Source organism: Eretmochelys imbricata, chromosome 7 (genome assembly GCF_965152235.1).
Source record: "Eretmochelys imbricata isolate rEreImb1 chromosome 7, rEreImb1.hap1, whole genome shotgun sequence".
NCBI classification, from domain to species: Eukaryota; Metazoa; Chordata; order Testudines; family Cheloniidae; genus Eretmochelys; species Eretmochelys imbricata.
The window spans coordinates 29,789,377-29,801,694 of NC_135578.1; the positions used below are offsets into that span (position 1 = coordinate 29,789,377).

The following is a 12,318-nucleotide window of genomic DNA, read 5'->3' on the forward strand; positions in this document are numbered from 1 at the left end:
GTGAGAGGAGAGATGTGCTGATCAGGCCAAAGTGAAACTAAATGGAAATATTCCCCACATCAACACCAGAGATCTCCACGCTGTCAGCTTTTCCCTTGAAATGACCTTGCTCATAAATTCCATAGGCTGCATGTTTTTAAACACAAAGTGTCATTTCTGCACCATTTCTTGACAGACTTAAGCAGCTCAAGAAAAGCATCCACTCTGCTGCTCCTTTAATTGAGAGGTGTCACCTAAATCGCCAGAACCATTATAGCTATGTTAAAAAGCAAGCAACGGAAGTCAGAGGAGGTACTGCCCGAGAGGCGTGAAATGTTTACTGTAATAAGAACATATTTGGATGGCAGTTTAATATTCAGTTTCAAAAGCACACTGGTTACTTTTTTAGCACACACGGGACTAATCCACCAAAGGAAAAACAGTCCTTTTAAGCATTGATGCAGCAACCAAATTAGTGTGTTTCACACATTTTGCTATGCATCTCTCAGGCCCCATCAGCACATTTCAAGGTCTTTTTTCAGAACAAATGAGTTGCCACACTGGATCAGACTAATAGTCCATCTACTCCAGCTTCCGGTCTCCAGTTTCCAACTGTGGCCAGTACCAGATGTTTCAGAGAAAGATGCAAGAAACCCCTATAGTCATCAGTAACAGCCCTATGTTTCTTCCTAAACCCAGATCAGTGAGAGAGATTGGCTTATACTCAACATGCACCTTAGATGTTTTTAACCTCTCTAACATAGCTTCGGGTGTTATTCAAATAAGCATCTCAAACCTTCCTAAGATCTTGGTCTCAATATCTTGTGACAACGTGTTCCACAGGTTAATTATGCACTGCACTAAAAGTTATTACTCTTATCGGCTTTAATTTGCCACCTTTTCATTTAGGTCAGTGGGGTTTTTTTGTATTGGAAAGAGTCAATTAGGAGCATGTAATTGAACTTTTCAACACCACTCATTTTACACACTCATTTTACACATGTTTTCTCTTACTCATCCCTGTGAGCTAGACCTCTCTCAGGGCTCTGACATTCTCTTTTTACACACCCTAAGATCTTGTCAGCTGGTTTGATTTCCCCTGCACAGAAGGAGGTTTTTATTGAGCCTTTCACCAGAACACCTAGGGATCCTTTTCTGAATGGCTACAATTAATCTAGAAGCCATCAAAGTTAGCTTCACACTTTCACAATGCTTCATTAAATCCCAGTAAGTGCTTTACCACTGAAATATTTTTTTTAAATATACTAATACTCACACTCAGGCTTCTAAATTTCCCAGTGGATACTAGCTTCACTAGCCTATAAAACAATGCAAGAAAAGCAGCTCTCTGCAACATTTCAGATGTTAAATACAAGATCAAATATTTGTTTAAAAAACTTGTGTAAACATTGAAATCAATATATTTGTTGCCAATGACTTGAGATCTTAAGGAACACAATCTTAGAGTCTTACATTGTAAACAAATGTCTTAATTATTAAAAGGGGCTGTTTTCAATCTTAAAATAAAATTTACATTTGGGCCTAATTTAAAGGGACACAACCTGTTTTTCCCCCCCATTCCCTACCCTTCAAGGGCAGGATCTTAAAGGCAATTAAAAATCTACAATGATTTCTCTCTCCCCCCTTATTGATGTTTTTAGGAAAGAAGAAACTGACTAGCCAATCAAGTAGGCAGGGAAATAATGAAATTGAATATACACAACTCACTGTACATTGCACAAAGAAAAATATACTTGGTTACCTTCCTTCAGTTATAGGCCTTTTAAGTGTCACTTATCTACCAAAGGCACAACATTTTCAGACAGAAAGGAGCATTTTGAGTTCTTTGTAAACACAAAGATCTCCTCTCCCAATTGTTTGAAGTGTCCAAGTTCCTTGAGAAATTTGTATTTTCTTTGAAACCAAAGCTTGTTCAGGTTTGCTGACTAATGATACCTGGGGTCTGAGGTTGAGTTCGCTTGTTATCTAAGTTCCATGGAGTTTTTAAAAAAGAGTTTTGTCCGAGAACAGCAAGATTTAATTTACAGGTGTGCATGTACACACGCGCGCCCTAGAACAGCACGATTTTATTCTCTAATTTACAGCTGGTGTGTGGGTGTGTTTCTCATCTGTTCCTGTCTTATGAAGTAGCAGGGCAACGAAATATACAAGGATTCAGCTCAGGTTTTGCATGCTCAAATTCTGAGCATCTTATCACCACAGGAGGCTAAGACTTTCATGGCATCCTTCAGCATGGATACTTCCACAGCTCTGCATAAACATTACTCCTCACAATCTCTGGTAAATAGGCAAGTAGCCCCCCTTCAGAGCCAGAGAAAGAGAGACAAAGTGACTTGCCCCAGGTGATAGTTAGTGGCAGGGCAGGATTAAGACTCTGGAAATCCTGGCCTCCTTTCCTCTGCTTCTTAGTCCATTGGTGTTCTACCAATTAATCCCAGAACGTGCTGCTTGCACACTAAACTCAAGCCTTGACAATTCCTGCTTTTCCCACACATTTGCAGGGGTCTGCATTTTTCATAGCTATTTTCAGATTTTGTTCCCAGTCTGAAATCTGATCAGTCATGTTGCTGTTTAAAAATGATAATTAAGGCTCTAAGGCAAGGGCACATGTAAATTAAAGATGATCTTGTATACCTCCATACCCTCCCTGGCTGGCAGACACTGTGCAATACGAACGTGCTCTAGCAGGAGCCAGCCAGGACTCCTAGGTTCTATTTGCAGCTCTGGGAGGAAGGGTTAGAGCAGGGACCTTAGAATTTGGAGATCCTGGTTCCATTTCTAGCTCTGCTAGAAATTCATTTGATTTCTATAGGACTCCAATTCCTCCATCCATAAACTGTGGCAAATACATGAAGCACGTCACAAACATGGTTAAGTTGCTCAGGAACCAAACTCACAGACAGCAGAAGACCCCTCTCATCATGCCACCTCTGGAAGGTAGGAAACATGAAACAAGTTACCGCCAAGACACAGAAACAGGTTACAAAACCATGGAGGGCTTTCTTGTTACAAGATTAGGGAAGGAAGGGAGAACAAAACCACCAAGGTTGATAAATCCCTGCCTGCGTTTATTTCTTAATGCAACCATGACAAATCACCATGGACGCTTGCCAATGCAGGCACATTTTCTCACTTTGCCCTTCACCTCAATAATTGAGGATAATGGGGAAAACACATTTCTTGAATTTATATTCCCCCCCCGCCCCCCGAGGGCAATGGAGCGCTGCACGGCAGGTATAACAAACCAGTCTCTGGTACAACTGTGTTTCAAAACTGTCATAGGACTCTAACAGCAGCAGCCGCCGCCAACAAGAGGAGGCCTGGCCTGCTGCATTTCCTCAGGAACTCTCTGCATGCCAGTTACATCTACCAAAACACCAGGGATTAGCAGATGGGCAAGATACAAGAGACAAACAAACCCAAGCGGCTCAGAGTTTTATGTGAGAGACACAGGAGCCAGCCTCTCCACCAGAGCCATGCCAGCTACGGTGATGTACGGTAAATGGCGAGGCCATAAAAATGTAGTGCACAAATCACCCCGAGTCTATGGGGCAAAAAAGGAGGTCCTGTCAAAATTCGGGCTGAGATTTTATCTAGGAATGGTGGATCAATGTAAAAGTATTTCTGGAGTAATGACCACAAGAAATAGCCCTGGAGAACAAGCCCCCAGTTTAGCTACAAGGCCGTGAGCATGCAGTACCCACAACCAACATGCCTCAAACCTAGCTCAGATGGACTCCCTCTAGGGGAGAAAGAAACCAGGCTCCATGGTCCTTTGACTCCTGGGCCCCTAGAAGCTTGACTAGCTCAGTCAGTAGTGCCTCAGAGTCCCTGTTCAGGCTGTAGGTTTTCAATTTGCTTTGTACATGAGAAGCTAAATTAATCCTTGTGATATCCTCACTGACTTAAGGTTCCTTATCCAGGGAAGTCATATGGCCTGCAATAGACAGTAGGTCAGAGCAGATGATCACAAGGGTCCTTTCTGGCTTTATAATCTAGGAATCCGGCTAGTGACGGGGGGGATTACAGCAGGCTCTCTGCTCCCCCTGCCCCCTCCCCACCCGCTGTCCACTAAAATGAGAAAGGAGGCTTCCATCTTGTGAAGCCACTTGAACTAGCACTGAATGTTCAGCCACAAAGAGCCAAGATCCCAACAAAGGGGTGGTCCTGGGCAGCCAAAGCAGCATGCTGAAATGCAGTACAGAACCCTGGTGCAGAACATGGCTCTACATTCTCCTTTAAAGCTGACTAGGACCAAAACATCAGCAATCTGTGGGTACTGGGAAGGCCTACGCTAAGAGTCTGCTTTTCAGACAAGTGGCAAGTTTCCCAAGCTCCAGCTGAAGTGAATGGGAGCAGGAGCTGCTCACGACCTCTGGGGAAAAAACATCAGGCCCTAAATCTGCTTTCTTTTTGGATGGATGATGAAACAATTTAACTACCAGCCTGACAGGCTGGGAGGTGAGGCATGTGTAGCACAAGCCTGACCTTAGCAGTCCATCTGAAAGAGAAGCAACCACATGACAAAATGCTACAGGAGCTGATAATTGGCAATCAGGGCACCTTTCCTAGGAGGAAAATGTGGCACCTTAGAGACTGTATTTGAGCATAAGCTTTCGTGAGCTACAGCTCACTTCATCGGATGCATTTCTGTTTGCCAATACAGACTAACACGGCTGCTACTCTGAAACCTTTCCTAGGAGGGTTTCAGAGCTCTTCCTGAAAATGTCAGTGACTTTGACTAGGACATGCACAATGAGCTAAGTGCTGAAAGAGAGACAAACGGCAGCCTTTACAAAGAGGGCACATTCATCTGGAATGGTCCTTTTCTCCCAGGTAATCAACGTAACTCTTTGACCAGCAGAAACTGTGTGCACAGCACAGTTTTATAGCAAAAGCTCACAGGAGGGGAGAGGAGAATGCAGACAAGAAAAGTTTGCCATGTGTGGCAGGCCCAGAAATGCCTCAGGGAGGGCAAAGTAGCCCAAGGGGAAATATACTGAGATACTGAGCCAGTACTCAAATAGCGCTGAAATATGGACCTTAATGGCCTAGAGGTGTCTAGTTATAAAGCACAAAGAACAGTAGTTAGGTTTTAAAAACCAAATGCACCTTATTACCTCTTATGGAAAGGTCACGATTCAGTTTAGAGAGACAAGGTGGGTGAGGTAATCTCTTTTATTGGACTAACTTCTGTGGGTGAGAGGAACAAGCTTTCTAGACACATACAGCTCTTCTGTCCTGAAGATCTCTGTGTAGCTCAAAAGCTTGTCTCTCTCCCCTGCAACAGAAGTTGGTCCAATAAAAGAGATTACCTCACTCACCATGTCTCTCTAGTATCCTGAGAACCAACATAGCACAATACTGCATAGATTCAGCTCAGTCTTATAGTACTAACTTTCAGAGTGACAGCCATGTTAGTCTGTATTCGCAAAAAGAAAAGGAGTACTTGTGGCACCTTAGAGACTAACCAGTTTATTTGAGCATAAGCTTTCGTGAGCTATACGAAAGCTTATGCTCAATAAACTGGTTAAATTGGTTAGTCTCTAAGTGCCACAAGTAATCCTTTTCTTAGTACTAATTTTGTTAGTATTTTTATAAGGCCCTCCTGACCATCACATCCAAGTGCCTCAAATATTACTGAATTTGTCCTCAAAGCCTTGTGGGCTGGGAGGTTTAATTCCCTATGTCATGAATAGGAAACTGAGGCCCAGAAAGATGAAGGGACTTGCCCAAGGACACACAGGAAATCTGTGGCAGAGCCAGGAACTGAACTCACATCTCCTAAGGCACTTGCCCAGGACTGAATTATGAGACCATCCTCTCAAGTGAGCATAATTTAGCTTGGTATAATCACACACGCAAAACTTTCACTCCATTTGTTTTAGAAGTAGCTTTCTCCTAGAACAACCAAGGTCTGCATACACAGCACATTAAACCTGCCACTTCCTCAGAAATGGACCCCCATAAGAGAGACATGGAAGACAGGAGTGAAATTACAAACATTATATACCCCATCCAAGGCAGACCACAAGCTACCTGAGGCAGCCTGTCCCCTCTACAGTGAGCCTCACTCATCACTAGCTGCATAGTTTGACAGGACAATAAAATACAAGGGATTTAGTGTCTTGAGCAAACTGTGAAAAAAAATGTACACCAGTTACCTATTTAGACAGGGAAACCTGGAGGATCCACCGCTAAGAGTTCTCTGGAGAAGCAGGATTGCTTACTGGAGGTGGACCTCGGTGCAGGTTTGGTTCTGTGGGCTACACGCATTGTTCTTAAAGGGGTGTTGAATGCATTTGAATATAGAGCAGATCCTAAATGCACTGGGTGGAAAAAAACCTGAATTCTCATCCAAACGTCCAAGAAATCAACAAGAACAGTTGGCTGGTTTTTAAACTCTCCAGTGGGGTGGGAGGCAAGCCTGAGGCCAATGCTCTGTGCGCTGAGAAATGTGCAAGTAAGTGTGTTGTGCCGCCACCGTGTTTGAGATTGGGGTGCCCTTTAGCATGTGGGAAGTCGCCTTGGTGACCACAAATCGCCACAATACAGCAACAGCCGGATGTGTTGGAGGTAGCAGAAAAATATCCCAAACAACAGATAAGCACAGCAATTACAATCTCTGCCACAGCAGCAGCACGGGAGCAGAATGACAACGAGTCACCTGGACTCTGGCAGAATCGGAGGAACGGCGCTAAAAATAAACAATCAATGAACTGTGAGGGCTGATTATTTCCCACTAGCCACATGCCTCTCCCTAACCAGGCACAACCAGGCAGCAGCCCCCACCCACCAGCCCAACACCATCAATTGGGCTTTCACAACAACTAGCATTTTTAGAAAGGTGGTGTGTCCCTGGTTCAGGCACAAGGAGAAAGGGAACACAGTGGGCCCTTGAGCACACACCTGAGAGAGACAGAGAGAGAGAGAGAGAGAAGGGTGCTTTCCCCTGAGGTGGCTGTGGGCATGTTGCACGCACAAGATGGGGAAGTTGAGGGACGTGTGGGGCAGAGGAAGTTGATCTCTCTCCTGGATACTTGGGGGAAGAAACAGAATTGGGTTTCACCTAGCTTCCAGAGGGATGGTTCCCCTGGGGATGGATGGACACTGAGCAGGGAGTGGGTGCCCCATGCTGCTCCCTCTGGGCTCAGGAGCAGACATATGTTCCCAAGCAGGTACCGCGGTTCAGGTGGGCCGCCACAGCAGTGGGGCCCTGGTATCCTACAGAGCCCACTTCTGGGATAGGAGGGCCCGGAGGTTATCCCAAGGGGCTGGCCACTGCTAGGCTAAGCAGGGAGCTGGGTCCAGGAGCAGGGTCCCCTGAGGCCTCTCCATGGAAGAGCAGGGTGGTGGCAGGGAGGAAACAAGGGAACAGCAGGGCAGAGAGAGAGAGGAGACTCCCTAGGAAGGAGCAGCAGGGCAAGGCGGGCTCTGGGGGGAGATGTTGGGGAGACAAAGCAGGAGAAGGGACCAGGGGTAAGTGAAGGTGAGACTCTCCATGGGCAGGGGGCCTGGTCCAGCCAGGTCACCCAGCACGGGGGGCGGGGCTAGGGGTCCGGTCCAGCCGGGTCTCTCCGGGGAGGGGGAAGGGTCCGGTCCGCGCCCCACCAGCCTCTCACCTGGGCACGCAGCTGGGCGAGCTCCGATCCACCTCCCAGGTCGCGTACAGGTTCATCTGCACCGGGCGCCCCGCCGCCCCGCCCGGGGCCGCCCCGCCGGGGGTGAGGGGCCCGGAGCCCGGCTTGGGGGGCAGGGGCGCAGCGCCCGGGGGCTGGGCCGGGGGCTGCCCCGAGGGAGATTGCTGGGGGAGCGCGGCCGCCGCGGGCTGCGGGGCGGGGGCGCGCTGCCCCCCGCCCCCGAGACCCCCGCGCTCCGCCATGAAGCCGAGCCGGACCCGCACCGCTGCCCGGCCCTGCCTGTTGCCCTGGGCGCGCTCCCGCCCGTCGCCGTTCGCTCCCGCTCGCTCCCGAGGGCAGGAGGCGGGGCACGGGGGAGGGCTCGCCGACCTGATTGGTCACAGGGGGACTCGCGCCTCCCCACGGTTCCACCCCGCAGGAGCGCCAGGCTCGTGCCCATGCGGAGGGGCAAGAAACAGAATATGGGGGGGGGGGGCGCTGAGCCCTGCGAGGACCCGCTTCGGGGAGCGCGCCTCCAACTCCTGCGCGCTGCCCCCCACCCCACCCCACCCGCCTGTCCCAGCCAGCCCCCTTCCCACCCCCACCCTAAACCCTTCAGCCTCCTCCCCACCAACCCAGCCCCCCCTCCCACTAACCCCCTCTGCCCACCCATCCCACTGCCTCCCCCTCCCCACCAACCCAGCCCCCCCTCCCACTAACCCCCTCTGCCCACCCATCCCACTGCCTCCCCCTCCCCACCAACCCAGCCCCCAGCCCTCCCTCCCACTAACCCCCTCTGCCCACACACCCCACTGCCTCCCCCTCCCCACCAACCCAGCCCCCAGCCCTCCCTCCCACTAACCCCCTCTGCCCACCCACCCCACTGCCTCCCCCCTTCCCACCAACCCAGCCCATTCCTCCCCCTCCCCACCAACCCAGCCCCCAGCACCCCCTCCGCCCACTCATCCCACTGCCTCCCCCCTTCCCACCAACCCAGCCCCCAGTCCTCCCTCCCACTCACCCCCTCTGCCGACCCATCCCATTCCTCCCCCTCCCCACCAACCCAGCCCCCCTCCCACTAACCCCCTCTGCCCACCCATCCCACTGCCTCCCCCCTTCCCACCAACCCAGCCCCCAGCCCTCCCTGCCACTAACCCCCTCTGCCCACCCATCCCACTGCCTCCCCCTCCCCACCAACCCAGCCCCCAGCCCCCCTCCCACTAACCCCCTCTGCCCACCCATCCCACTGCCTCCCCCCTTCCCACCAACCCAGCCCCCAGCCCCCCTCCCACTAACCCCCTCTGCCCACTCATCCCACTGCCTCCCCCCTTCCCACCAACCCAGCCCATTCCTCCCCCTCCCCACCAACCCAGCCCCCAGCCCCCCTCCCACTAACCCCCTCTGCCCACCCATCCCACTGCCTCCCCCCTTCCCACCAACCCAGCCCCCCCTGCCACTAACCCCCTCTGCCCACCCATCCCACTGCCTCCCCCTCCCCACCAACCCAGCCCTCCCTCCCACTAACCCCGTCTGCCCACCCCCACCCCCTCTAATCCTCTGCCCACGCATCCCACTGCCCACGCATCCCACTGGCTCCCCACCAACCCAGCCCTCCCACTAACCCCTTCTGCCCACCCATCCCACTGCCTCCCCTTCCCACCCTCCCACTAACCCCCTCCCCACTAACCCAGCCCCCAGTCCTCCCTCCCACTCACCCCCTCTGCCCACCCCCACCCCCTCTAATCCTCCCCACCCACCCACCCCACTGCCTCCCCCCCAACCCAGTCCCCAGCTCCCCCTCCCACTAACCCCCTCTGCCCACCCATCCCACTGCCTCCCCCTCCCCACCAACCCAGCCCTCCCTCCCACTAACCCCCTCTGCCCTCTAATCCTCTGCCCACTCATCCCACTGCCTCCCCACCAACCCAGCCCCCAGCCCTCCCTCCCACTAACCCCCTCTGCCCACCCATCCCACTGCCTCCCCTTCCCACTAACCCCCTCCCCACTAACCCAGCCCCCAGTCCTCCCTCCCACTCACCCCCTCTGCCCACCCCCGCCCCTCTAATCCTCCCCACCCACCCACCCCACTGCCTCCCCTCCAACCCAGTCCCCAGCTCCCCCTCCCACTAACCCCCTCTGCCCACCCATCCCACTGCCTCCCCCCTTCCCACTAACCCCCTCTGCCCACCCATCCCACTGCCTCCCCCTCCCCACCAACCCACCCCCCAGCCCTCCCTCCCACTAACCCCCTCTGCCCCCCCACCCCCTCTAATCCTCTGTGCCCACCCATCCCACTGCCTCCCCCTCCCCACCAACCCAGCCCTCTGCCCATCTATCCCACTGCCTCCCCCTACCCCTTCAGCCTCCTTCCCACTAACCTGGCCCTGTCCACCTTCCCATCCTCCCCACTGACCCAGCCCACCCTCCCAGTAACCCCCTCTAATCCTCCCTTGCTGTCCACCCTATTGCCTTGCCCCCTTCCCATCCTACTACTAACCCCCTCCCCACTAACCGGTCCCCCAGCCCTCCCTCCCATTAACCGCCTCTAATCCTCTTGCCCCCACCCACCGCACTGCCTCCTCCCCCACCACTAACCCCCTCAGGCCCCTCCCCACTAACCTGGCCCGTCCCCCTTCCCACCCTCCCCACTAACTCTCTCTGCCCCAAACTGGCCCTCCTTCTAATCCTCTCCTTCCCTTCTCACCCTCCCCGCCTAACTAACCCAGCCCATCTCCCACATTAACCCTCTCTGCCCCCACCTGCTAATCCAGCCCCTGTCCCTCTTCCCACCCTTCCCACTAACCATCTCTGCCCACCCCACCACACTGCCCTGGCCAGCCTCCCCCTCCCCTCCTAACCCAGCCCCCTTCCCACTGCCCCCACCAAGCCTCCAGGTAGGTAGAGCACCTACTCAAGCACACATTTCTCTGCCCTCTACTGGCACCATCCACTGCCCCAGTTATGCTAGTGCAGGGGGGCTGGGCCCATGCTGGCTTGGGAGAGCCCTCCCCAGCTTGGGAGTCACTCAGCCCAACTCTGGGCCTCAGGACCCCTCTATGCCAGTAAGGGAATGGTGGGGGGGGGGAGGAAGGGCAGGAAACCAGACTGAGGGCACTGGCCCACTTTTCTCCCACTACCATAGGTGCTGGAACTAGGGGTGCTGCTGCACCCTCTGGCTTGAAGTGGTTTCCATTATATACAGGGTTTAGTTTAGTTCAGTGGCTCTCAACACCCCCACAACACAGATCATTCCAGCAGCCCCATCCACTGCGATGCACCAGCTCGGGCTCCAGCCGCTAGCCCCAGCCCAAGAGCTCCCCACAGCAACTGCAGGACTGGAGCTGGAAAAGGGAGCAGCCTCTGGAACAGAGTGGGGACAGGAGTCCCGAGGTCTAGGCCCAGCTCTTCATCTGTTTCCCCATTTGCAGGGGTAGAACGGAGAGCATGAGAAGGGTCATAGGTGAGTACTGGGGAACAGGGACCTGTCAGGAACCCAGTCTGACCCCTTGCCATGCAGCCAACCTGCTGCACAGGCCCCAGCTACCACTAAAGGGCAGCAATAGGTCACGGTGCTTACCTGGCCTCAGCTTTCCCTTCCCCAACTCTGGGAGGCCATGTAAAGAACATGGCTGGCAGAGCTCTGGCCTGCAGCCACCTTGGGCCAGGCAAGCACCAAGACTGTGCCACCCACCTGCTTTCCTCAGGGGGCAAGCCCCAGGCTGCAGCTGGCAAGGTTAGTTACTGCAAAGGGGTGGGGGTCCTCTCCCCAGTGAAAGAATGCCCCCAGCTTCTTCAGTGCCATCCATGCCCAAATGCTAGCTCAGCATCAGACAGCAAGACCTATCCACCCCTCTGCTCTGTTCTCAACCTGTGAGGCAGCTACTAGTAGTCCACTCTCCCAGGCACATGGCAAAGACCTGCATGCTTGCTGGCAATTGGGGGTGGGGAGGGGAGGAGGAGGAAGAGGAGGACAGCACCTCTTTCCTTGAGCAGCTTTAGAGACTCTCCCAGCCGCTGAGTAAGGCAGCCCCTAACTCCCTCCTCCCCGCTGTCAAGGTGATGGACAGTAGGAAGCCCAGTCCCCCTGCCATCCCTCCATGTGCCCAAAAGCTCCTGTCTAACCAGAGCAGAACCCCACCCCTGTGCCAGGGCTGTACTGTGCCCACTGCTCTGCATGGCAGTGAGTGTACCAGGATCACAGGCATTGCCATGCCACCATGCTGCAGCTGCTGGGCCCAACAGCAGGAAGCAAAGCGCAGGCATCAGGGCAGAAAGGAGCTAGAGTTTGGATCCCACCTACCCAGCCACTAGTGAGGACAAGGCTGTGGCTCTGACCTGGGGTGGGGTCCACACTGGGCTGACTGAGCTAGTTGTCCCCTGGGGGCACACTCCTGGCTAGCACCCTAGGGTGAAACAAGAATCAGGTTTCCCAGCAGGGCCAAGGGCACAGATCACCTGTGCTGAGGACAAGGAAAAGTTTCCCGTCTCAAACAGCCACAGCCAACACTGCCCCAAGCTCCAGGACAGCTGGTGCCTGCTGGGGGGCCAGCAGCCTACAGCTATGGCACAAAGGCTACAGCCTGATGTTTCTAGCTCGTTGCTGGTCTAGCAGGACTCCTGGGTTCTCGCCCAGCCCATGGTCACACAGAGCAATGGCAAGTCACTGCCTGCTGCATGGGAATGACTGGCAAGCACTTTA

The 12,318-nt window shown here is 53.4% G+C and overlaps 1 protein-coding gene across 4 annotated transcripts in view; it reads right to left on the bottom strand.

Annotated features, from left to right (window-relative positions):
* Positions 1-7,882, bottom strand: part of PACS1 (phosphofurin acidic cluster sorting protein 1) — a 104,102-nt gene extending 96,220 nt beyond the window's left edge. For 3 of the 4 annotated variants that reach the window (XM_077821073.1, XM_077821072.1, XM_077821071.1), the window contains exon 1: positions 7,623-7,756. In XM_077821073.1, the coding sequence (XP_077677199.1) occupies positions 7,623-7,678 (56 nt within the window). In that variant the 5' untranslated portion in view covers positions 7,679-7,756. Of the gene's footprint in view, positions 1-7,622 lie in introns of all 4 variants that reach the window. The other variant, XM_077821070.1, reaches the window with a different exon arrangement.
* Positions 7,883-12,318: the final 4,436 nt, after the last annotated feature.